This window comes from Engystomops pustulosus, chromosome 6, assembly GCF_040894005.1.
Source record: "Engystomops pustulosus chromosome 6, aEngPut4.maternal, whole genome shotgun sequence".
In the NCBI taxonomy this organism is placed as follows: domain Eukaryota; kingdom Metazoa; phylum Chordata; class Amphibia; order Anura; family Leptodactylidae; genus Engystomops; species Engystomops pustulosus.
Genome location: NC_092416.1, coordinates 80,546,221 through 80,572,590, shown reverse-complemented (window position 1 = coordinate 80,572,590; position 26,370 = coordinate 80,546,221). Strand labels below are relative to the sequence as shown.

General features: G+C 40.7%; 1 protein-coding gene across 5 annotated transcripts in view; it reads right to left on the bottom strand.

The window, feature by feature from the left end:
- Window positions 1-26,370, bottom strand: part of LOC140135349 (protein CEPU-1-like) — a 581,520-nt gene that overhangs the window by 362,586 nt on the left and 192,564 nt on the right. Inside the window, exon 1 of one of the 5 annotated variants that reach the window (XM_072156741.1) lies at window positions 23,065-23,092. The exons of the other annotated variants lie outside the window; for them this stretch is intronic. Coding sequence (XP_072012842.1) covers window positions 23,065-23,077 — 13 coding nt within the window. The 5' untranslated portion in view covers window positions 23,078-23,092. Of the gene's footprint in view, window positions 1-23,064; window positions 23,093-26,370 lie in introns of those variants that run through there. 5 annotated transcript variants of the gene reach the window in all.

Sequence of the window (26,370 nt, the reverse complement as noted above, 5' to 3'; positions counted from 1 at the left end):
AAAATGCCAAAGCATCATAAGGGACTAGAGGACATGACGTCATGTCTACTAGTCCCGTATGATGCTTTGGCGTGCTCACACTTGAACCCTGGAGGAGGAGCTCCATCTATTTCCTTTTCAATTGTCTTGTACCTTAAGTGCCAGTGTTCTCGACCATGTCAGTGTGCCATTATCCTGAATCCCAGTATTCGGTACCCTAAATGCATATGTGTCATTCATTGTCTTATATTGTTAGTTTTAGTATTTCAATGTTATAGAATCTTAGTACCACTATTTTGTATCTCATACCTCAGTGTGACATCACCCTAAACCAGAAGATCCAATCCAAGGTAGGGTGTAGCCCTGGCAGCCATATACTGTGTGTCAGAATGTGGGCTGCACAGAGCACAAAGTTCTATATTTAGAGCCGTCACTTGATTCATCCTGCAGCGTCACGTCTGAAGTATAGGGGATCCAGAGACCAAACGTACTGACTCGACAAGTCCCGGAGCACTGCAGCAGGTAGATTATTTCCGCTACAATGACTTCTCAAACACAGCGGCACATTATCTTATTTGTGGTGCAGCCACACTGAAAATTACAGGCCAATAATGCGTGATAATTAACGGCACTCATTTCTACTTCATAATGGATTCCTCCGCGCAGTACTTCATTTACATGGTAATAGTGGAAGGTTCACAGCTCCTGCCACAGTGGACTCCTCTGACTAAAAACATGACTCCCTGATGTTAGGATCAGTGCAGATTGAACACCCTGAACCATGTATAAATACATGATGCCATGGTCAGCATTATCTCCCATGTAAACTGCATAACATAGACTAGACTCCAATGTAAACTAACATAACATTTTACTATACTTTATATACAACCCCACAATAGAAACGTAGAGCATACATTGTAAGAACAACAACAGTGTATTTACTGGTCTAAGCACAGATCAGCAGTTTCCAAAGGGTGGATCCTACCAAGAGTTGCCAGCAGATAGCTCCTGCCCCAACAAGAACAATGGGGCACATTTACTAAGTGCACTTTGCCTGTGTATTAATCAGATTCTGGATTTTTGGTGCATGTTTTTCATGAATCGCGCTCCCTGCACTGCCCCGACAGAGTGCACAAACTTTTTTTTGGTGCACCTTAATATAAAGCTTGTGAAACAACTCTGTCGGACTTTGCATGTTAAATCTGGAGAACAGTCCAACTGAGCACCAAAACGCCCCTAATTTGTGTTGCATGATGCCTAGTGCAGTTGTGCCACAAAACGGTTCCGTGCCACACATTTGTGGTGCAGACACTTCTTGAATACATATGTAAGCAGTTTGCACCTAAAAGAACGTGCAAAGTCCGACAGAATACTGGTGCAAGGGTCTTAGTAAATGTTTCCCATAATGTCACCTAGACTTTCCTAACTCTTTAACACATTGATAATGCTAATGTAGTTGATATTACATGCAGTACCATGTAACATAACAGATAACACACAGTGATAACACTCAGAGTAAAGATAATGTAGTAAAAATTAAAGAGAAATATATATACCACAGTTCCATGTAACACAAACATAACTTAAAGTGATAACTTCAGGCACAAGTAATGTAGTAGATTTTACCTGCACTCCTCTGTAAGACTACAGATAACACACAAAGTCACATTTTTGGTTATTGCTTTTTTGTGACTTTTTTGGGTGCAAGAGTGAATTTGCGCCTAAGACAATCTATCTTCATAGATTGCCATGGTTGTTAATTCTGCTGTGTTGCCTGAGTTATCACCTGGAACCAGATTTTTTTTTTGAATTCCAGTCCCCACCAGCTGTAGGAAATAGATTAGAGTTATTTGTGACATTTTTTCACCACAGAAGCTTGACTCTTTAAATGCCAGATGTAACATATGCTAAGATCCATCTAACCACCAGAAAAGCAGGGGAAAAAAAGGGAAGACGCAAAATCCAAGACTACTGATAAATGTGCTTTCCAGTAAAAACTATATCTATTTGGGGGCAAGGTGGCGCAAGGGATTAACGATTTGGCGCACAAACAAAAAGGATTAGAACCATCTCCCCATTCATAAATGTATAATAGAAATCTGTAGACCAGCTTTCAGCTGGTGCAAGTGTGAGCCAAAAATCTTGCCACAAAAAAATTGGATACAACAGTCGAAAAATTAGATACAACAGATTCATATGCGGTGCCACAATTTTTCACCCAAAAAAGAACGAATCATGAGTGTCGAAAAAGCACCAATATTGTAGCGCCACCATAATAAAAGCCCCACAGGTGCAGCAAGAGAAATAAAAAATTCCTCCAGTTTTCTGTTTGAAATTCTATAATAAATCCCCCCCGCCATAATGTAGTAGATATCAGGCAGTGATAACTCTTGTAAAGATAATGCAGGAGTTGTCACATGCAGTCTTATGTAACACAATGGGCCAGATTTATGATGGCTTCTGGTGGAGAAAGCATATAAAGCTGCCTGCCACTTTTCAGTTTTCTATGACCCACTATGGGCGTACTCTGGCCAGGGAACGGGGCAGGCGGGCCACATTTAGTATAGGTGCAGGAAACGCTGGCGTGGGAGGGGAGGGAGGGTTTTAAGATTGTCTTTCTAATTTCCTCCCAATGCTTCCGTACCAAGTGTATGAAACTCTCTGCGCTGTGTAAACTATGTGTAATCCAGGGTACGTGTGCTGGTAATCAGTCTTGCCTTCACTGCCATCTGGAGGCGCAAACCTGAACAGATGAAGTATTCTCTCTAGTGACAGCGGACAGTTTACTTATGAAATGAATGAGGCATTTCTATATTACCATTACAGTATTTCTCAATCTGACCTCAGGTACATTTCAAATTGCAGGGAAACCTACTTTCCCTGCCATTCACATGGGTACAGGGGAGTAAAATTACTCAGGATCATATCAGTTGAAATTTAACTAGCTATCCCCAAAAGTTACCAACCAGGAGAATTGAGACACTAACATACTGCCAGGCTTCTGGGGCAGTGAACCCCCTGGACCACTGCAGACAATGACACCTGGGACCGGAATCTAAGTTGTATCCGGTCTTCACCAGAGCCCGCCACAAAGCAGGTTGGCCTTGCTGCAGCGCAGTACCACCAGGTCGGTCCAAAGCCGTGACTTGTCCGTGGTGGCAGGCAAGGTCGGGGTATAGAATCAGCAGGCAATTTCATGGTCGGGGACAGGCAGTTGGTCAAGGCAGGCGGCAAGGGATCAAGGTTAGGGACAGAGCAGAAGGTCAGGGCTGGCAGTGGAGGAGCAGAATAAGTCAACAACAGGTCCGGGGTCACAACAGGAAATCAAAACACAAGCACGAGGCACAGGGAACAGCTCTCTCATTGGCACTAGCATGAAGATCCGGCAGGGAATGCTGGGAGACGCCGGGCTTTATCAATTTCCTTTAAATCTGCGAGTGCCGGCACGTGCGTGCCCTAAGCAGTGGGGGGCAAGCGCTGACCAGCCAGGCCGAGAGCAGGAACGCGGAGAGGAAACTGAGGTCAGGGGGAGCAGGAAGGGCCAGCGCCACAGAGAGGGGCAGGGGTACACCTGCGATCCGAGATGGGGATTGCAGGGGCGCCCATGACACATACATATTAGAAATTTGTCTGGTTCTTCCAAATAGATTCAGCTAACATTCATGTAATATGTATAAGCAATGTAAAGTGTGGGAAGCGAGATTGAGATGAGGAATGACTGACACATTGTAATCAGTGCAGTTTAGTGTTGTTGTTGCAGCACGGCTCATTCTCCAGCATAATATTATTCTAACAAGGTAGCAATTAAAGCTTGATTATTAGTTATGTCTCTTGTCATTGTCACAGTATACTGCGTCACTGCTTCATTAGATTCGCCTACATGTTATATATATACATATACATCTATTTGAAACATACATTTTGCCCAATATGTTTGCAATGCTTCCCCAAACTTAGTGGAAAAGCATCCAAAAAGCTTCATGTAAAAGAGGCTGCAGTAACAGCACAAACTGAAGATTTAGAAGATTAGTAGGACGGGGTGGGCATCAGATGCCCAGGACTTAACCACAAGAACAGGCTGATGCAACTGGGCCTTGATATATGCAGAGAAGCAGTTCTCTCCTTTCGCTGTGTCCATTATCTTTCTGCATTTCTGTTAAAGGAAACCTACCACACGGTAGGCTACTTAATGCTGATGCCGGCACATAGTTTTGTTAGGCTCGGCAAACTTTACTTTAGCTAAAAAAAACTATTTTCTTACATATTTAAATGAGCCCTCTGGTGCTACCCTGCGCCATCTTCGGGCTGGCGGTGGCTTCCGATGTTTAATTATTCCTCCTTCAGGTGCCGAGAGCTTGGTGACGTCACGGCTCTCGGCACCTGAAGGAGGAATAATTAAACATCGGAAGCCACCGCCAGCCCGAAGATGGCGCAGGGTAGCACCAGAGGGCTCATTTAAATATGTAAGAAAATAGTTTTTTTAGCTAAAGTAAAGTTTGCCGAGCCTAACAAAACTATGTGCCGGCATCAGCATTAAGTAGCCTACCGGGTGGTCTGCTCGCATGATTTCATCATGCGGGCAGTGGTAGGTTTCCTTTAATCCTGGGGGCTGGAGGTGCCCTCTCTATTACCTGTAATAAATCTTCATGGCGACATCAATTGCATATGTTTCAATAGGATCTTTATTATTTACAATAATAATAAAGATCCAATTTGCCAAAGCTGAAGAAAAGATGTCAGTTCTGGTTCAGTGGTCACAGCTATAAGAGAACACTGCGACAATGAGACCGCTACTAGAACGCTAGATTCTAGCGGAGACATCTCACCCTCACAGTGACAATCTCATCATAGAGCCGTCAGTGAACTGACCTGTAGAATGGGACTGAGGCCCCAGGGAGCAGACCCCAATGAACCCACAAATACAGATCCCATCTAAGGGGCCCCATGTATGAAGTAACTCATTAGACTGTTCATCAAAAGATGCGACCACACAATGACAGGGGTCAGTAGCAAATCTTTTCATCCCTTACTTATCATACAATGACAGGGACCGGCTACTGGTTACATTACTGCTTTAATGCTCATCTGCACATTAATATGATTTCTGTGTATATGTAAGAGATCCCCAGCAACTGGTTAACACGAGCTCCTGATATCCTACAAAATGACAGAAGTCATATGGTTCCTCATAGGGAGGGACACAATTGTGTGCAGACAATTCCTACAGTTGTTCTCATCATTACTGGAGTTGTGTTGCCTAAACTTCTTCGATCCCCTGATGTTTTATAAAATATTATTTGCTTCATGTGGATTCTCACAGGTTTAAACATTCATTTACTTGAAATATCTTAGGCTTTGAATGATCAGAGAGCTGACAGCTGGGAGCCTAACCTTACTGTGAAATGCAGGAAGATAGCAGACATGTAATACTGTGCAGTATGAGGGTGACACCTGGTGGCTGATCTGCCTCATTGCTGGAGAATTACCTGCAGGCCCAATATCTTATATGAGCTAAAGTATGGCACATATCAGCCATTACACATTTATAATATGCTCCACTCTATCAGTTACATGAACTGCTTGGTAAGAAGTGTTACACAATAGAAAGGGTCACATGAAGGCTTTGGGAATATAAATGACTTGGCAAGTTTAGGAGTCTGCAGAAGCTCTGGCATGATAAAAACCTGTCAAGTTGTTAAAATTGTCCCCTTCTTACCATATGAAATGAGAAAAATAATTGATGATAGTGGAGCACTTCCAGATATTATTAGTTATTTTTTGATTATGATCAGTAATTATAAAATATTAATTATAATCATAAGCGACCCTATAACATGATAACTGCACAATGGAACATAATACATGAAAGATTATGCCATGATAATAGATTCATAGAGATGATAACAGATAAATAAAGATTTGACAAGTTAATGGATACAACAGAGAATGCGATTGTAGGAGAGCATAAGAGATTATAACATCAGAGTGAAGCATAAAAAGTAATAATGAATCAATATTAAGGCATGAGAGATTGTTTTGTAAGATAGAAGAACATTACAAATTATAACATATTAATGGGGCGTATCAGATTTTAGCCATACATATTGGATAATGAAGCATAAATGATTAAAACAATATACAAGATATTATAATCAGAAGACACTGAAGTATAACACATTATAGTTATAGCAAGAGTATTATAAATTAAAGTAGATTGAACATGGAACATAACAAGATTATAACAGATAATAATTGTGTCAATGTTTATACATATCATACTGGAGCATAGCAGATTATCGTATATGGGATAAAGGGTATAAAGGAGGATAGTGGAGTATACAGTAAATAATTACAAAAGGTCATAGCCAAGTATAGGATATTCTAAAACATGAAAACAGAGCAGAAAATAAATGAAAACTAAAGATTAATTATAATAAAGGATGATAAAGAAGCACAAGAGGTCATAACAAATACTAAAAATAATGAATAAAAGCTGGTAGGCAAACTATAGGGAGCATAAAAGATTATAATGGATGCTAGTGGAGCATGAAAAGTTACAAAGGATATTAGTGAAGCATAAGAGATTATAACAAATGATAGCATAAGAAAAGATGTTATTATGGATAATAGCAGAGAATAAAAGATTGTAATGGTGTAGCAAGAGAATACTAAACGTGATAATGAAACACAAGAGATTATAGATGTAAATAATAGAGATTGTAATAAAAGCCAAGAGATTTTAATGAAGGATAATTTTGTATGATAAACAATAACAGTAGCCGGCAGGTAATGAGGCATAAGAGTTTATAATAGACGATAACAAAATAGTTCATAATAGATTATAACAGTACACAATACAGCAAAATAAATTAATAATGATATGGGGCTATACAATTTGGCAACATATTATAATGGATGTTATTTACTTTATCAGTAAAATCAATAGAATATTTTATATTCCCCTATTGTGTAGAGTAATATTTACTTCACTTTTCTTCCCTCCAAGGATGAGATGGATGTCAGCTGCCGGAACTATTTCTCTACTTTATTCCATAGATCTGAGCTGCCTAAGAACAGCAGAGGAGCTGGGCTCTGCACATGTTATCCTCCATGATCAGCCATGTGTGTGGCCGCTGTGATTGTATCATGTGCTGGAGTAATATGTCAGGGCATAGGCAGAGAGATCACAACAGGGGCTCTAGTTATTAAGCCCCTGCAGCCATCTCTGAGCTGAAAACAACTTCCTTCGGCTCACACACACACATTGCCGCAGCCAGTTCTATCAATCAGGGGGAAACGCACAAACAAATGAGGATCAGAGTGATTTTCCTGAGCTTGGGCTATAGTACTGTACAGCTGGGATGCCGCCTTCGCTGCTTTGGTTTCAGGCAAGGTTCTGCCTTGTTAGTACTGAAGCTTGATGAACAGTCTACAGTCTGGAATACTGAGGATGGCATTCTACCAGTTAGCCATATATTGCAGTCCTTTGTATAGCAGCCTACTGTATGTGCTTTGCCCATCCACCGCTGAGCATGGCTACACAGTAATACTCTGTAGGGAAAGGGACACCACACACACCAGAGGCACAAGTGATGGATGTCTGCCTCAGTCTGTCTGCCAAACTCTAGGTTGGAAGAACAGGATGATTAGCATTGGCTAAGCACAAGCTGAAAATGACACTGGGAGTCTAGTGACAAGACAGATGGCTAATCCGAACGTGGCAGCCACAAGGAAAACTGGCAATGGGAAGGAAGGGAACACACTGACCCAGTCCCCAGGAGCTCCCGACCTGAGCGGGAAGCTGAATGTGACCGTCTGGCATACACAGGGCCAGGTGTCATTGCTGAAAGCTCTCCACCACATGCCATAGGGAAGGAGGTGGCTGCATACAAGATTCTAAAATACTCACTGACTACAACTTCTGTGCTGCAGAATTTAATATGTTACATTATATCACATCATAATGTGTATATTACATGATCCTTACATTATATCATCAGGACATAGATAGATTTCTCCACAATTGGGAGGAGGGGTCTGAGGGCACAGTGAGGGGGAAAGTTGCTATACAGTATTGGATTGACCAGGGGGAGCTTTGTATAGTATAGTGGCAAGTGAGGCTTTATACACTTTATAGACCACATGGGGCTTTATATAGCAGCAGGCAACATGTGGCGGACATAATATGGGGTATATACAGTATGGATGCCTGAAGGGACGTCAGATTGTATGGGGGACAAAATGAGCGTACTACAAGTGTTAGTCAAGTAAGGTTGGGATATTTTACTCTGTGAAGACCCTACATACTGGGCCACATTTATTAATACTGCGGCAAACTCTGCAAATGGACTGGACACACTCTTCAATAATCTGGCACACCCTGGATGTGCCATTAGCCCTTAAACTAAGTGCACCCTCTTTTTTTTTGGTGCGCTCAGTTTAACGGATGTGTGCCATATTTCTGTCAGACCTCCTTCAGACCTCTGACATAATTGTGGCGCACAGTGCGAATCCAAATTGGAACGTCCGCTTTAGGTGCAGAGTTTTGTGTTGCGGCAGACACAGGGCAGCAACTCAACTGGTGCAAACACATGAAAAATACATATGCAATTACTTTGGTATGCACTTTTTGCTGGATTATTTATGAGGTCACTGTTTGTGACCCTAATGCAAGCAATTTATACGGTAGAAGCATTTTGGAAGGGGCTATCTGTTTAGCATCATTACAATATTTGGGGACAATTTGAAGACCATAAGGTGTCTGTGTGGCAAATTCTGCAAAGCTGACTTGTATCATGCCACCAGTTCCACCATCTAAATATGTAAAACTCATCTCCTTGGGGCTGTATAGCACTTGTTAATCAGTCACAATTAATGATATTACACGTCCTGATACATTCATTCTCAGTGCAGTTCTTGAACATATTCACAGCCACACAACAATGACAGCTCCTCCCTCTAGAAGGTCACCAAGTCCCAAATGAATGCTTAGGAATTAGCATAAATCTGCATAGAAAAAGCTGAAGCAGAAGAAGGAACAACTGGTTTAAAGAGTTTATAATTTGCCAATTTGAGTAAATTTCCCATTCGCTTTAAGATGCCCTGGTTGCTGAGTATTAATTCACAATCTTAATGACTGCTGCACAGATGGGGATTGGATGAATGAGCAGAAACGCTGCATGGGGCAAAAGATTCATTACTCTAAAATGTTACCTTTAACCCTCCACAAAATGAAGGGGTTAACAGGGTACAACAAAAATAACAAGCGAAAACCTGTTAGAACTGGCGTCCAGCTGGCAATAATGCACATGGTTAGATCACAGCAGAAAGAACATGGCACCGATCACACAACATCCTGCAATGTCTGAATGTTCACACAGGGGATGTGAGTCAATCTCAGCCAATATGATCGTGCACACTTAAAAGGGTTGTAAGGTCATGGGACATAAAAACCCCCCAGTGTGTCATCATTTCTTGCCCTACCTGTAAAAGACCTATAGTTTTTTTACTAATATCTGTGGAAAATAATTTTGTAAAGGTTTTTACCTTTTTATTCCTGGCAACCTGGATGGTGTAAATAAGATGGCCGTGGCACTCCGCTGGTGACTATTAGTGGCCGCGGGACACAGTTTGAACTACGCAGACTCATTACCCTGGAGATCGGTTAGTGTATGCAAAGACAGTCTACTAATTTCAATAAAACAACCAAGAATCTTTAATTACCTTAAATTAGGTTATCTTCAGACTTTTGTTTATTTAACCCCTTGAGGACACAGGGTTTTTACGCTCATTTCTCTCTCCCCACCTTCAAAAATCCATAACTTTTTAATTTTTCTGTGTACGGAGCCGTGTGAGGGCTTATTTTGTGCGTAACAAATTTTACTTTCCTGTGATGTTACTTATTATAACATGGCATGTACTGGGAAGCTGGAAAAAAATTCCAAATGTGGAAAAACTGAAAAAAAAAAGACGCATTTGCGTCACGTTCTTGTGGGCTCAGTTTTTACGACTTTGATTGTGAGCTCCAAATAACACATATGCTTTATTCTTTGGTTCGGTATGATTGCGGTGATACCAAATTTATACAGGTTTTATTGCGTTTTAATACATTTTAAAAAATTAAACGAATGTGTACAAAAAAGAAAAAAAAACATTTTGAGGTCTGTGCAATATTTTAATCACTTTTTATTCCATTTTTTATGTGATGTAAAATGGTGTAAAAGTCGCGTTTTGGACATTTGGGCGCCATTTCCCGTTTCAGAGGTCACCACCCGCAATAACCGTTTTTATATTTTGATAGATTGGGCACTTTGGGACGCGGCGATACCTAATGTTTTCGTGAGTTTTACTGTTTACGATGTTTTATATCAGTTCTAGAGAAAGGGGGTGATTTGAATTTGTAATATTTTATTAATTTTTTACATTTAAAAAAAAAAATTTTTTCACTATTCCTTAGACCATCTGGGTTACTTTAACCGTAGATGGTCAGATCATTCAAACCATATACTGCAATACTACTGTATTGCAGTATGTGGCGTTTTTGCATAGGATTCATTACAATGAGCCACCATGCAGCCTCGGGTCTGACGATCATCGCCCCCCCCCCCCCCGGCGCCCATGCGCCGGCATCAGAAGGGTTAATAGCCGCGATCGGTTCAAGCACCGAGGGTGGTTATCAGCGGTGGGGGTTTGCTCCAATATGCAACAACCCCCACAATTGTATGAAGAGGATTCATCCCGTGCAAATGCTTCCTTCCAAATCAATGGACCTTATTGGTGTTAATCTTGCACCTGGTCATAATTTCCTTAAAGGGATCTTTTCCTCAGGAACCCCTTTTCTACCATGCCCCATACAGAAAACTCCCATGTCCTCCATATCTCCTCCTTCCCCATTACTCCCCCACTCAGGACGCCATACAATGTCTGCTCCACTCATCACTGCGCCGCCATGTGCGGCAATATTTTTTAAGCCGTGGGCAGATTTGCCAGCAGCGATATTATATGGTATTACAATATGCAGCAAAGAATGTCTGACCGACAGGGGCCATACTATTATGACACGCATCATTAAGGGGTTAACCTGTTGAACTGGAGAGCATTACCAGCTGAACTGTTGAAATGAAAACCCATGAAGACCTACTGCCGGAGGGTTTTAGTCATTTGGAACGGCAAAGCATTTTTTGCAAAGTCAATAAAAACTGGAAAGTTAGGCTGCCAGTTAAATAGGATTTGTCAGTTAATTATGGAAATTAGCACCAGGTCCCAGATTAACACGAATAACTTGCTGGTATCAGAAAGTGTCCGCAAATTTGATCTCCAGTGTATGTAGTTTTCATTCAATATAGGACTTGCATGCCGATACACTTTGCACATATCTGCTACTGGCGTTCATTAATAAAACCTATAGCCAGTTGAAAAGTAAAGGCCCCCATGTGACCTCAGTGGTCAATTTTGACAATGCAATGCTTTCAGATAAACATAAACCAGCTCTCAGCGTCACTGGAGGATAAGGTACAGTGCAATTTAGGATAACTGCAGGATAAGTCACTCAGCGTAACGTGTAAATAAATCCAATGATCTTTAGAAGTATAGATTTCCTTCAAGTCTATTCACAATAAAATTTGACAACTTGTAACCTCCATCGCACCACAAAGTGTCAGGATAATGAAGGCAAGAAGCGGATTTGTCGCATGGCTTTAATTATTTAGAGGCAGAATTGTGAGCTTCTAGTGCGCCGCATCCCGCGTTGTTTTATTTCATTTTTCCTGGAGTGCCTGCGGGATTAACAGCCACAAGAAACAGAGTTTTGTTATTTTCCTTTGCCGGAGATTGGAGTGGTTTGACACTGGGCCTCGTTATCAGCAACAAGCAAAGAACCTCATTAAAATTCATTTCACACTAATTGTTTTCTCCTTTCATTAGCCGGAGCTCTCGCACATGAAAAACAGAAAAACTACAGTAAAAAGCGCCCAATATCGGAGCCATGTTATCCACGGCTGCAAAGAGTCACCTGAAAGCTGCTAATTATATTAGGGTTCATACACTGCTTTTCATGGTTCAGATGCTCAGAATTAGTAGGAGGTGGGAAATCCAATAAAACAAATTCCATAAGGAGCAGAGATTAGGGTTACATAAACCACATAAAAGCCCCAGAAATCCCTAGCCAATATTGTGACCCAAAGTAGTTCATGGATCCCAGAAGACCCCTTCCACTAACCACCATTTATCAACACTGCATTCAATAAGGCCAAGTTAATAGGGCCATCCATGTTGAGTTAAACTCAACTTAGAAGTGGAACTGTGCAGTGTCCATATATACAGTATAAGAGCAGATACTGAGCATTACATCCAGTATACAGGGCAGGAGAAGTGGTACTGTGTAGTGTCCATATATACAGAATAAGAGGAGATACTGAGAATTACACCCAGTATACAGGACAAGAGAAGTGGTACTGTGCAGTGTCCATATATACAGGATAAGAGCAGATACTGAGAATTACATCCAGTATACAGGACAAGAGAAGTGGTACTGTGCAGTGTCTATATATACAGAATAAGAGCAGATACTGAGAATTACACCCAGTATACAGGGCAGGAGAAGTGGTACTGTGCAGTGTCCATGTATACAGAATAAGAGCAGATACTGAGAATTACACCCAGTATACAGGACAAGAGAAGTGGTACTGTGCAGTGTCCATATATACAGGATAAGAGCAGATACTGAGAATTACACCCAGTATACAGGACAGGAGAAGTGGTACTGTGCAGTGTCCAGCATACAGGACAAGCGAAGTGGTACTGTGCAGTGTCCATAAATACAGAGTAAGAGCAGATACTGAGAATTACACCCAGTATACAGGACAAGAGAAGTGGTACTGTGCAGTATCCATATATAGAATAAGAGCAGATACTGAGAATTACACCCAGTATACAGGACAAGAGAAGTGGTACTGTGCAGTGTCCATATATACAGAATAAGAGCAGATATTGAGAATTACATCCAGTATACAGGACAGGAGAAGTGGTACTGTGCAGTGTATATATACAGGATAAGAGCAGATACTGAGAATTACACCCAGTATACAGGACAGGAGAAGTGGTACTGTGCAGTGTCCATATATACAGTATAAGAGCAGATACTGAGCATTACATCCAGTATACAGGGCAGGAGAAGTGGTACTGTGTAGTGTCCATATATACAGAATAAGAGGAGATACTGAGAATTACACCCAGTATACAGGACAAGAGAAGTGGTACTGTGCAGTGTCCATATATACAGGATAAGAGCAGATACTGAGAATTACATCCAGTATACAGGACAAGAGAAGTGGTACTGTGCAGTGTCCATGTATACAGAATAAGAGCAGATACTGAGAATTACACCCAGTATACAGGACAAGAGAAGTGGTACTGTGCAGTGTCCATATATACAGGATAAGAGCAGATACTGAGAATTACACCCAGTATACAGGACAGGAGAAGCGGTACTGTGCAGTGTCCATATATACAGTATAAGAGCAGATACTGAGCATTACATCCAGTATACAGGGCAGGAGAAGTGGTACTGTGTAGTGTCCATATATACAGAATAAGAGGAGATACTGAGAATTACACCCAGTATACAGGACAAGAGAAGTGGTACTGTGCAGTGTCCATATATACAGGATAAGAGCAGATACTGAGAATTACATCCAGTATACAGGACAGGAGAAGTGGTACTGTGCAGTGTCCATATATACAGTATAAGAGCAGATACTGAGCATTACATCCAGTATACAGGGCAGGAGAAGTGGTACTGTGTAGTGTCCATATATACAGAATAAGAGGAGATACTGAGAATTACACCCAGTATACAGGACAAGAGAAGTGGTGCTGTGCAGTGTCCATATATACAGGATAAGAGCAGATACTGAGAATTACATCCAGTATACAGGACAAGAGAAGTGGTACTGTGCAGTGTCTATATATACAGAATAAGAGCAGATACTGAGAATTACACCCAGTATACAGGGCAGGAGAAGTGGTACTGTGCAGTGTCCATGTATACAGAATAAGAGCAGATACTGAGAATTACACCCAGTATACAGGACAAGAGAAGTGGTACTGTGCAGTGTCCATATATACAGGATAAGAGCAGATACTGAGAATTACACCAAGTATACAGGACAGGAGAAGTGGTACTGTGCAGTGTCCAGCATACAGGACAAGCGAAGTGGTACTGTGCAGTGTCCATAAATACAAAGTAAGAGCAGATACTGAGAATTACACCCAGTATACAGGACAAGAGAAGTGGTACTGTGCAGTATCCATATATAGAATAAGAGCAGATACTGAGAATTACACCCAGTATACAGGACAAGAGAAGTGGTACTGTGCAGTGTCCATATATACAGAATAAGAGCAGATATTGAGAATTACATCCAGTATACAGGACAGGAGAAGTGGTACTGTGCAGTGTATATATACAGGATAAGAGCAGATACTGAGAATTACACCCAGTATACAGGACAGGAGAAGTGGTACTGTGCAGTGTCCATATATACAGTATAAGAGCAGATACTGAGCATTACATCCAGTATACAGGGCAGGAGAAGTGGTACTGTGTAGTGTCCATATATACAGAATAAGAGGAGATACTGAGAATTACACCCAGTATACAGGACAAGAGAAGTGGTACTGTGCAGTGTCCATATATACAGGATAAGAGCAGATACTGAGAATTACACCCAGTATACAGGACAGGAGAAGTGGTACTGTGCAGTGTCCATATATACAGTATAAGAGCAGATACTGAGCATTACATCCAGTATACAGGACAAGAGAAGTGGTACTGTGCAGTGTCTATATATACAGAATAAGAGCAGATACTGAGAATTACACCCAGTATACAGGGCAGGAGAAGTGGTACTGTGCAGTGTCCATGTATACAGAATAAGAGCAGATACTGAGAATTACACCCAGTATACAGGACAAGAGAAGTGGTACTGTGCAGTGTCCATATATACAGGTTAAGAGCAGATACTGAGAATTACACCCAGTATACAGGACAGGAGAAGTGGTACTGTGCAGTGTCCAGCATACAGAACAAGCGAAGTGGTACTGTGCAGTGTCCATAAATACAGAGTAAGAGCAGATACTGAGAATTACACCCAGTATACAGGACAAGAGAAGTGGTACTGTGCAGTATCCATATATAGAATAAGAGCAGATACTGAGAATTACACCCAGTATACAGGACAAGAGAAGTGGTACTGTGCAGTTTCCATATATACAGAATAAGAGCAGATACTGAGAATTACATCCAGTATACAGGACAAGAGAAGTGGTACTGTGCAGTGTCCACATATACAGAATAAGAGCAGATACTGAGAATTACATCCAGCATACAGGACAAGAGAAGTGGTACTGTGCAGTGTCCTTATATACAGAATAAGAGGAGATACTGAGAATTACACCCAGTATACAGGACAAGAGAAGTGGTACTGTGCAGTGTCCATATATATACAGAATAAGAGCAGATTCTGAGAATTACACCCAGTATACAGGACATGAGAAGTGGTACTGTGCAGTGTCTATATATACAGAATAAGAGCAGATTCTGAGAATTACACCCAGTATACAGAACAAGAGAAGTTGTACTGTGCAGTGTCCTTATATACAGAATAAGAGGAGATACTGAGAATTACACCCAGTATACAGGACAGGAGAAGTGGTACTGTGCGGTGTCCATATATACAGAATAAGAGTGTATACTGAGAATTACACCCAGTATACAGGGCAGGAGAAGTGGTACTGTGCAGTGTCCATATATACAGGATAAGAGGAGATACTGAGAATTACACCCAGTATACAGGGCAGGAGAAGTGGGACTGTGCAATGTCCATATATACAGAATAAGAGCAGATACTGAGAATTACACCCAGTAAGCAGGACAAGAGAAGTGGTACTGTGCAGTGTCCATATATACAGAATAAGAGCAGATACTGAGAATTACACCCAGTATACAGGACAAGAGAAGTGGTACTGTGCAGTGTCCATATATACAGAATAAGAGCAGATACTGAGAATTACACCCAGTATACAGGACAAGAGAAGTGGTACTGTGCAGTGTCCATATATACAGAATAAGAGCAGATACTGAGAATTACACCCAGTATACAGGACAGGAGAAGTGGTACTGTACAGTGTCCATATATACAGAATAAGAGTGTATACTGAGAATTACACCCAGTATACAGGACAGGAGAAGTGGTACTGTGCAGTGTCTATATATACAGAATAAGAGGAGATACTGAGAATTACACCCAGTATACACGACAAGAGAAGTGGTACTGTGCAGTGTCCATGTATACAGAATAAGAGTCTATACTGAAAATTACACCCAGTATACAGGACAAGAGAAGTGGTACTGTGCAGTGTCCATATATACAGGATAAGAGCAGATACTGAGAATTACACCCAGTATACAGGACAGGCGAAGTGGTAATGTGCAGTGTCCATATATACAGAATAAGAGCAGATAATGAGAATTACACCCAGTATACAGGACAGGAGAAGTGGTACTGTGCAGTGTCTATATATACAGAATAAGAGGAGATACTGAGAATTACAACCAGTATACAGGACAAGAGAAGTGGTACTGTGCAGTGTCCATGTATACAGAATAAGGGCAGATACTGAGAATTACACCCAGTATACAGGACAGGAGAAGTGGTACTGTACAGTGTCCATGTATACAGAATAAGATTAGATACTGAGAATTACACCCAGTATACAGGACAAGAGAAGTGGTACTTGTACAGTGTCCATATATACAGAATAAGAGTGTATACTGAGAATTACACCCAGTATACAGGACAGGAGAAGTGGTACTGTGCAGTGTTCATGTATACAGAATAAGGGCAGATAATGAGAATTACACCCAGTATACAGGACAGGAGAAGTGGTACTGTGCAGTGTCCATATATACAGAATAAGAGGAGATACTGAGAATTACACCCAGTATACAGGACAAGAGAAGTGGTACTGTGCAGTGTCCATATATACAGAATAAGAGCAGATACTGAGAATTACATCCAGTATACCGGACAAGAGAAGTGGTACTGTGCAGTGTCCATATATACAGAATAAGAGGAGATACTGAGAATTACATCCAGTATATAGGACAAGAGAAGTGGTACTGTGCAGTGTCCATATATATAGAATAAGAGAAGATACTGAGAATTACACCCAGTATACAGGACAGGAGAAGTGGTACTGTGCAGTGTCCATATATACAGAATAAGAGCAGATACTGAGAATTACACCCAGTATACAGGACAAGAGAAGTGGTACTGTGCAGTGTCTATATATACAGAATAAGAGCAGATACTGAGAATTACACCCAGTATACAGGACAGGAGAAGTGGTACTGTGCAGTGTCCATATATATACAGAATAAGAGCAGATACTGAGAATTACACCCAGTATACAGGACAAGAGAAGTGGTACTGTGCAGTGTCCATATATACAGAATAAGATCAGATACTGAGAATTACACCCAGTATACAGGACAGGAGAAGTGGTACTGTGCAGTGTCTATATATACAGAATAAGAGCAGATACTGAGAATTACACCCAGTATACAGGACAAGAGAAGTGGTACTGTGCAGTATCCTTATATACAGAATAAGAGTAGATACTGAGAATTACACCCAGTATACAGGACATGAGAAGTGGTACTGTGCAGTGTCCATATATACAGAATAAGAGCAGATACTGAGAATTACACCCAGTATACAGGACAGGAGAAGTGGTACTGTGCAGTGTCCATATACACAGAATAAGAGCAGATACTGAGAATTACACCCAGTATACAGGACAGGAGAAGTGGTACTGTGCAGTGTCCATATATACAGAATAAGAACAGATACTGAGAATTACACCCAGTATACAGGACAAGAGAAGTGGTACTGTGCAGTGTCCATATACAGGCGGTACCCTACTTAAGAACACTCGACTTACATACGACCCCTAGTTACAAACGAACCTCTGGTAATTTACTGTACTTTAGTCCTAGGCTACAATAAACAGCTATTACAGTTATCAAAGGCGTCTGTAATGAAGCTTTACTGGTAATCTTGATTCTTATGACAATCCAACATTTTTAAAATCCAATTGTCACAGAGACCAAAAAAATTCTGCCTGGGATTACAATGATAAAATATACAGTTCCGAATTACATACAAATTCAACTTAAGAACAAACCTACAGAACATATCTTGTATGTAACCCGGGGACTGCCTGTATACAGAATAAGAGCAGATACTGAGAATTATACTCAGTATACAGGACAATTGAAGACGATTGCGTTAGAGCAGATAGAGAGAATTATAAACATCACCAGTACCAACAGAGCAAACGGAGTTAGAAGTCCATCCTTGTTCTCTGTGTAGTGGTTGGCACTAGGTAATGCAGTTGGGCTCTTATTCACATGACAGCGGGCAGCAGCGTCCTTGGAAGGCCACTACACAGAGAATGGAGCTGTGCTTCCAGCTCCATTCTCCATTGTTACTCTAGCAACAGACCAGGTCAGTTTCAGATGGTGGGTGGGAATCACCCACAAAACTGATTTTTGATCACTTATGTGGGGTAATTTATTTACTGCCATAGGTCCCTGTGGAGATTAAATTTGTATAGCAAGCATATGTACAAAATGAAAATAATGAATCACTTATAGCATGTGAGTTTGGCAGTAGATCACAGAATAAGGAAAAATTAAAAAACTAGTATGGTGATTTTACCAAATAGTCATATGTGATTCGCCCTTTAACAATACCCATACTTTATTAATACCCATATTTTATTTGTAAAGCTATGGCATTTTTTTGTTCTTAACGTGTTTGACAAAATTCTTCCTCACCAGTGGTAATGTGGGCACAGAAAATATGATATATATGCAAAATTATTCCATATTGTAAAAAAACGCTTCCAAATAGAAGCGTTTTTTTACAATATGCAATCATTTCATTATCATATATCATGTTGGATATATAAGTTGGATGTTTTTATGAAATGGACGGCCTTATACAGTGGATTCATTTTCGTGTTTTTTAGTGATTACAGCGCATTGGTCTGTGTGGAATCCGTGCTGAGGAAGGGCTGCTCACACAAACTGGTGAGCTACAAACATATTTATTTTTCTACAGAATAACCTCTTTCTGTATCTGCCCTGAAGCTAAATCCAACTCACTCTGCCCACATATCCCATGATAATTTTTGTTCTCTCATTTGGTAATTTATCAGCAAATCCAGTGAGATACCTACAAGTAAATTTACTGAACACTGCAGGATGTATATAGTGACTAGTGCAGGGAATGGGTGGTCCCAAAGCTATTCTGGGTCCACCATGCACCGTTGAGGTGTCACCATGTGTTGCTGCTCTTTAGAATGGATGGTAAGGTGAGGTACACCCCAAAGGGAAATAAGTCCAGAGAGTCAGGGTCTGCAGTGAATAGTTTCCTTCTGTACTGAAGAAATTATGGTGCAAAGCAATACAAGCAAATCAAACAGCTGGCTTCTCCAATCTCCTCCTTGGAAGAAGAAAGATTCTACACTGACAAAAGGTCTGTTCCTCTCTTTTTAAGAAGATTGGTACCCTAGTCACAGGCTAGGAGCCCAGGGTCTATGGCAGAATATTCCTGTCTCAGATTCTTTTTCTTCTAGTTGCTCAGACTGTCAGTCTATTCCTCCAATTTCTGTTCCTTAACTGCAATACATGTTCCCTAACTGCAAGACATGTAAGAACCAGGATTGTTCTACTTTTAGCAGGGGAGGACTGTTTACATTAAGTCCCCATAATATTCTATGGCAGCAATGTTCTAATATGTAAACCACTTCCAGACAGCACATGTCATAATCTATACAGATACAGTAATAATAAACAGAATGTATATAACAAAACACTATAGATTAAGGAAAATTAACCCTAGATGTAAAATAAAGGAATAAGTGCAGAGTTTATATAAGGAAAATATTGAAAAGTTTAATGCACCTCTATTACAGGGACTACTTCTATAGTCTGTGCTATGTAAGATTTTGCTGTGTAGAGTTGGTAGATTTGTGTACAAGAGAGTTTCACAGGGCTTGTCAGCACAGGCAGAGGAAGCCGATGGCTTAATTAACCCCGCCCCTAACTGGCTCACCAAGCCCCCTTTAACCTGATACAATCGGATTAAAAGTGGAGTGGTGTGGGGTGATTGACTGGCCTGCGCCTCCCTATTATATATTTAAAAGAGAGCCTTTCAGGAGCCAGAAAAGCTGGCTCTTCTTAGTGAGCAGAGCCTAATGAGCCAGCTCACTAAGAATAGCCATAATTCCTATCACTAAATGGCTGCCTCCTCTCCACGTGCTGAAAAGCCCTATGAATCTGTACTTTGTTTAACTTTGTTTTTTGCTCCATTTCACAGGGGAGGAGGTCATGTGACCTCTCTGCAGAGCCGAATGTGTCCAAGACAGTGAATGCAGTGTCTTCTGCACAGAATAATGCTTAGTGCTCACACACCACAGGCATAGACTTCAAGTACTGATGATTTCTATCACTTATTTATATGTTCCCTGCTCCGGCATGTGATAGAAGCTGCCAGGCTAGTCACCAGAGGAATCCGGTATGTGCATTATGCACTGGATTTACTTGTGGGAAACTAAATGGATGTAATGCTAAATTACCTTGAGAGAAAACACAAGGCATCATGGGATCTGTGGGCAAGCTAACTGGCCTCAGCTTGAGGGCATAGACTGACAGACATTAGTCTCCGCCCACTTCACCCCCAGTGAGAAAGATTTTTGTCAAACACTTTTAGAACAGAAAATGCCATAACTTTGGAAAGAAAATGACAAGCAGCACAAAGTAATTGTTGTTCTTTAAGGAAGTATTCCAGCACCTTTCAACATGTTCCGGTCGGCCGGCAGGACTGATTGATTCCTTGCACCGGGGGCTGTAGAGGAGAATGTGATTTTCTACACGCTGCTAGCAACAACGTGAGTGAGAGGATATTTCCCTTTCGTTTTCTTTTTTCTATTTTTGTATTAAGTGTTGTTCTGTTTGTTTTCAAATGGGGAATCACATATTATAATTTGGTAAAATCACTATAGCTTTACAGTTACGATTTTAGTTACATGGTTTTCTTGTGGACAAATTGAATTCTATTGGAGTTGGCATATGATAAAACTCCATCCCCATAGCTCCGGTGGATATATTATGAGGCTTGGACCGCCGGCAGCGCACCCCTTTGTACACCTGATCCACACCCACATGGCAGGGAGGTGGTGTAGTCGCAAGAACAATAGTAATTTCTTGCAGTGTGCAAGAAATTGCGATAATTTAAGTGCTTATACGCCAGAAAAAAAACTCCCACTGTGTGTATTCCAAATATTCCATGAAGAAATATCTGGATCACGTCCTATTTTTTTATGCTAGTGGACAACATACTAAAAAGGAACAGTGTGCTATTCTTGGAAATCATGGTTAGCATACTGAGAAAAGAAACTGATGTGTGAATAAGCAATCTGACTGTTGAGAAGTAAAATGATAGACATACTTACTATGTGATATGAATATTATTTCCCTGCAATGGAACAGGTATACTCATGATTCAGCTGTCTGCACTCATATGAAGTTACAGTAAGTGTACACTAGATGGCTCCACAAACCTTCCCATCCATCTTCTCCCACCAGTCTTATTTCCATACACCACCATGAGCACCCCCAGCACATTCTCCGCAGCGCATTGCTCCCAAGAGACTCTGAATATTTCCCTGTCACTTGCAGATATCATAGCGGTGGGGGGATGAATTATGGTAGGGCATTCTCCACCACTATACGTGAACACTCATTTTCCCACAGGGCAATAACCTTGTTTGCATAAGAAATTTACATAGAGTGTGATATTTAGAAAAAGTACGTATTTAAGGCCGACAAGACAATTAATAATGATAATTAGTAATCATTAGAGTAGGGTTAATTGGTTAATAGCATTATAATTAGGAATATGAAGACACTGGTCTATTGGCAGCCTGTTCATTTTATTCATTGTGGCACAATACAAGTCAGAACCTCATAGAGAACATGAGATGCAGCAGCTCTGATCTCCGGCGGCCATATTCAGTGATTCCAAATACAAAATTTCAATTATCTGTTCATTACGGCTATGTCATTCCTTTTACCTGAAGCCTAGGATAAAATGTCCACAATGCCTATAACATGGAACCTATAACATGATGAGTATGAGAATAAAGCTATAAAATGATGCTTAAATATGACACAGGCAAGTGGGTTCAGGTATAGATTTCACATTCTCCTTTCCCAATGCCTGCAGTACTGGGCTCCACCAGTATAGAAATGACATACAGAAACAGATTATTTTAGGTGGTTATTATATAAAGGACTTCTCCGTTAATTATTATGTAAAGTATAGGATTCATTTCTATGAATTAGTTTTTTAATACACTGACTCGCTTCATATATACGTCCCCATAGACGACAATAGGCACATGACCGCGGTGGCACCGTACACAAGATAAATATAGAACATGTTCTATCTTTTTTGGTGTGTATGGCCGTGAAATGCTATCTTCCATTGAGAGGAGAGGGGGGTCACCCCTCTTCCTGTGCCACACACCGACGTGTGCTCACCCAGGCTACGTTCATGTGAATGTAGCATAAACCTCATTCCTACTGTGAACTGTTACAGAATGTCCAGGCCTGTACCCCATCTCATTAAAGCTGTGTACACATATTCAAATGTTATACTGCAGAACATCTTTTGCAACTAATTTTGGTAAAATCAGAACACATATTGGCACACATTTATCAAAACATGCGCAAACTGCACATTGTGACCGGAATAATCCAACCAAAGTGCACATTGTTCAAGCTGCAGAATTGTGGCGCACGTCAGTAATAAATGTGGCGCAAACTCTGACTAAGCAGTTACATGGCCCTGTGGCTTGCAGTGTCGGGGCATTACAGGTGTCAGGATGCTCTGGCAACTGATCTGCCTCTGCTTGGAGAGTGAGACATGGAAGAGTTAATAACACACGTACCTGCAGCCCCCATCCCTTCTTGTTCTTTAGGGGCATATATAGTCTTTTATCAAATAGCTTTGTACATGGCGCACTTCAGCATCCAAACCTCCACACATGAAGAAACTCTGATGAAATGAACCAGGGCACTTACCTAGGGAAAGAAAGAAAGATGAATAAGTGGGAAGGAGAAAAACAATCCTTTCTAGTGCAGAGATGACGGGATATCAAACACTTTAGGAACCTTAGACTTTAACCCCCACAGCGCCAATACCTTACAATCCCTCAGCCCCTCTTCCCTCAAAAAAGGTTCTATCCCTCTGTCCTTGGCCAAGCGGCTTCTGTAAGCCACATGTGCTTAAAAGATCAATAAAAATGGGAACAAAGAATTCCGAGAGGACGGATGAAGAGGACTGGAAGGAATAAAATATCCAGATATATCAAAGTCTCCCGCTTCCTCTTTGCCTACAAACTTTTTAATCACTCAAGATTTTTCTTGTTTTAGCTCAGGAAGATCTCGGGGGGCAACTATTCCTAGCACCAGTGAAGAGATGACCCTGCAGAGTATCAGACTATTGAGGGACAGTAATTATAAGACTGGCAGGAAGAGCGTCACTGCACGTGATTGTCTGCAGAGCATCGCTATGGCACTGCAGAAAATTAAAGCAAAAACTGATAACTGACTCAGAGAAAATGACTTGCACAGCAGAGATGTGCGGTGCAGCCACACACCGGCTCTGGGATAATCAGCCCATCACTCCGTTATATTAGAGAGTCAGTGAAGTGAGCCACCTCCCGGCATGCAGGCAGCCAATGCTCCCTCAACGCTGCCACCATTACCTTTAATTTATGGTTAATCACTTCTGACTTTTACAGATGAAATCTTTTTTCAAGGACAAGGAGTAAATAACAGATCGCAATCTACTGCACAAAGTGAATAACAGAGGGAGACCATAATGAGGTGGTGACACCAGAAAGGGAGAGGTCAGTACCCTGCACCCTGTCTCCATCCTGCCATCATGGATCGTGCCGTGCATGGCATGAATGTGGAAGAGTTATGATATAATTTGTTTTACTGTTTCTTTGTTATATCTGCCATATCTGGACCATGGGCACAGTAGTAGTAGATGTGGCCAAAACAGGCTGCTTAAGTACTATAATTGCAGCTAATACAATCATGGTATATGCATATTTAGACGCAGATACAATTCAAAGTGAGGATTATGTAGCAGGGAGACTTTCACTGCATGCTTCTGGTCACTGACACAGGCAGCACAATGATATTTTTCACCTGACTGCTGTCAAGGGAAGGATGATGGCGGCAGAGGTACTGGTAAAGGTAAATTTTATTTTTAGCATGAACCATAGTTAAGGGGCACTACATTTAAAATGATTAGGATATCATTATATAAAAATAATTCACTCATGGGGGCGTTCTAAAAGTAATCAGGTAGAGGGGGTATTATATAGATAAAATGATCTATTAAAGGGCATCACTTTTAAAATTAACCTTCCAGTGCTTAGAAGGAATACTTAACCCTCAAATATACCGTAGGTAATATTTATAAGTAGCGGTAGGCTGGGCCCCCAAAATCAATTACTACAGAATTCTATTATAGAGATTTCCTGTTCTGCTCCACTTTATCTAGATTAAACACAGAAGCAGACTATATACACATATACAGATGAAACCAGAAGTTTACATACACTATATAAAAAGACACATATGCATTTGTTCTCACTATCTGACATGAAATCAGATAAACCTTCCCTATTTTAGGTCAGTTAGGATTACCAAAATTATGTATATTTGTCAAATGGAAAATTAATGACATATGATTATTTCGGCATATTTATTTTGCTTCCTGCAAAGTCAAAGGTTTACATACATTTCAATAGTAGTATTTAGTAGTATTAGGATTTGGTACCATTGCTCTTAAATTGTATGACTTAGGTCAAATGTTTTGGATATACTTCCACAAGCTTCTCACAATAGTTGGTAGCAATTTGGGTTCCAGACAGAACTGGTGTAACTGTGCCATGTTTGCTTGCTTTTCAACTTTGCCCATAAATTTACAGTAGGATTGAGATTAGAGCTTTGTGATGGCCACTCCAAAATATTGACTGCCCTTAAACCACTTTTTAATCAGTTTGGCAGTATGCTGCAGGTCATTGTCCATTTAGAAAACCCATTTGTGCCCAAGCTTTAAGTTCCTGGCTGATTTCTTGAGATGAAATAATATTAATAATAATAATCTTTATTTATATAGCGCCATCAAATTCCAGTATTTCCACATAATGTTTTTACTCATGCCATCTATTTTGTGCAGTGCACCAGTCCCTTCTATCCCAAAAACATGATGCTGCCCCCTGTGTTTCACATTTGGGATGGTGTTCTCAGATTTGCAGATTTATTCCTTTTTCCTTCAAACGTAGTTTGACTATGTTTGAAGGAAACAAAGTTAAACTTTAGTTTTGTCAGACTACAGGACATGTCTTTGTTCCTATTTTTATTTGCAAACATTAATCTGGCTTTTTATGTTTCTTTTGGAGTATTGGCTTAATTCACCCCATGATGATACAGTACTATAAGTACACACTCTTACCAGCTTCAGCCAGCATCCTGATATACACATATTGGACTAAAACACATATAACTCTGGGACACAGAACCCATCTCCTTGGTGGTGGATGGATGGTGGTGGTGGTATGGTGGATGGATATTCCCATCTTGTTTGTACTTGCATATAATTGTTTGTACAGATGAATGAGACACCTTCAGACATTTGCAAATCAGTCAGTTTGCCATTTGTCAGTGTTCATTCCCACTCCAGTGACAAGTATACAATGTGTGCATTGTTATATTACATGTGACAAACATGTATTTATAGTAAGCATATTAACATCAGTAACTAAACTCAATGGGGCACATTTCCTTACAAAGTCACTAGAGATCATGCGCCAGAAATCATGAACCTGTTGCTTTCCCGCACTGGGCCGACAGAGTTTTTGTGGTGCACCTTAAACACAGGGTGTTCACCACAATTTTGAACGTTAAATATGGTGCTCAGTTGGAATCAGACGGCACCCCCCCTAATCTATGATGCATGGAAGCCAGCACAGCTATGCCACAAAAGGGTCACATTCGACACAATTGCAGCGCAGACACTACTTAAATACCTGTGCAAATCATTTAGCCATGAAGAACGTGCATGGCCCGACAAAAGTGCAGCGCTTTACCCTTAGTAAATGTGCCCTATTATGTAAAGTACATGTGAAATACAGAGTATCCAAAAGAAAATGTATTGGGGCACATTTACTAAAAAC